The sequence below is a fragment of the Lolium rigidum genome, chromosome 7, assembly GCF_022539505.1.
Source record: "Lolium rigidum isolate FL_2022 chromosome 7, APGP_CSIRO_Lrig_0.1, whole genome shotgun sequence".
Taxonomy (NCBI): domain Eukaryota; kingdom Viridiplantae; phylum Streptophyta; class Magnoliopsida; order Poales; family Poaceae; genus Lolium; species Lolium rigidum.
This window is the reverse complement of record NC_061514.1, coordinates 82,349,433-82,350,355: the sequence shown is the minus strand read 5'-3', so window position 1 is coordinate 82,350,355 and position 923 is coordinate 82,349,433. Positions and strand designations below refer to the sequence as shown.

At 45.7% G+C, this 923-nt stretch overlaps 1 protein-coding gene across 1 annotated transcript; it reads right to left on the bottom strand.

Annotated features, from left to right (window-relative positions):
- Positions 1 to 409: 409 nt before the first annotated feature.
- On the bottom strand, positions 410 to 923 carry LOC124674201 (defensin-like protein CAL1). Its single transcript, XM_047210240.1, has 2 exons — positions 835 to 923; positions 410 to 735 (listed from the first exon to the last, which is right to left on the bottom strand). The coding sequence occupies exons 1-2, from the start codon at positions 899 to 901 to the stop codon at positions 539 to 541; spliced, it is 264 nt and encodes an 87-aa protein (XP_047066196.1). The 5' UTR covers positions 902 to 923; the 3' UTR covers positions 410 to 538.

Genomic DNA, 923 nt, shown 5'->3' with positions numbered 1-923 from the left:
GTAATTATGTGTATAGTGCAAGAAATTGTGACTAATATTTGAGAAAGTAATAATGTACGAGTGTACAAAATGCATCTTAACCATAGTAGATATGTAACACGGTCGATAGTGAGATGGCGAAGAAGTTGAGAGTCTATTTTGCAAAATATGTGTGCCTTTCTGAACATGAATGTATGTACCTGAAGGGGGTGATGTGTAAAACTTTCAGATCTTGGTGAAATAAATGGTAGAGATAGTTTGTAGTACTACTTGATAGACACCCAAATACGAGGGTAGTTTACTTTCCGACTGTAGGACCAACGATCACTTTTATTTCTCCACCAAAACAACTTAAGAAACAAACCATGTAAAAAAAACTTGCAAAACTAACCACCCGAAGGAGTTACACAACACTATGGAAAGAAGTAGAAAACTAGGCTAGCTCGGTAAACGAACATGAACACGGGAGAAGCGATAGAGAAACACGAACATGGGAAAAAAGTTGAAAGACACGATCGACGGCGTTCTCGGTGCGCGGCTAACTAGGCTAGCTGATGGGTCATGTGGAGCATGGTTTCTTGCAAAAGCACTTGCTCTCGAAGCCGTGGAACTTGCAGTTGCCCGAGGGGAAGCCCTCCGTGTTGCAGACGTGCGCGCAGTTGCTGTCACTCCAGCACGCTCCACGGAACCTGTGGCTCTGAGACTCGCAGTGCCTGTGCCTGTGTCTCGCCTCCGCCACCCTCGTCGTCCCCATCTCTGCAAGTCACAAGCAAATCATGTAGTGTTCACTAGATTCACGGCATATCTGAACATCTGATCTACTAGCACTTCACAAAATAAGAAGACCTTTATCACCTGTGGCGGCGAGTAGGAGCAGGACGAAGAGGGCGGAGGCAACCATACGGCGAGAGATCGGAGCCATTTGCTTTCGCTTGCTTGGAGTA

Excerpts from the sequence above, each read along its gene's own strand:
- LOC124674201 (XM_047210240.1), bottom strand. The coding sequence starts at position 901 with ATGGCTCCGATCTCTCGCCGTATGGTTGCCTCCGCCCTCTTCGTCCTG. Across the intron at positions 736-834 it reads GCTCCTACTCGCCGCCACAG|AGATGGGGACGACGAGGGTG; the intron begins GTGATAAAGGTC and ends TGTGACTTGCAG.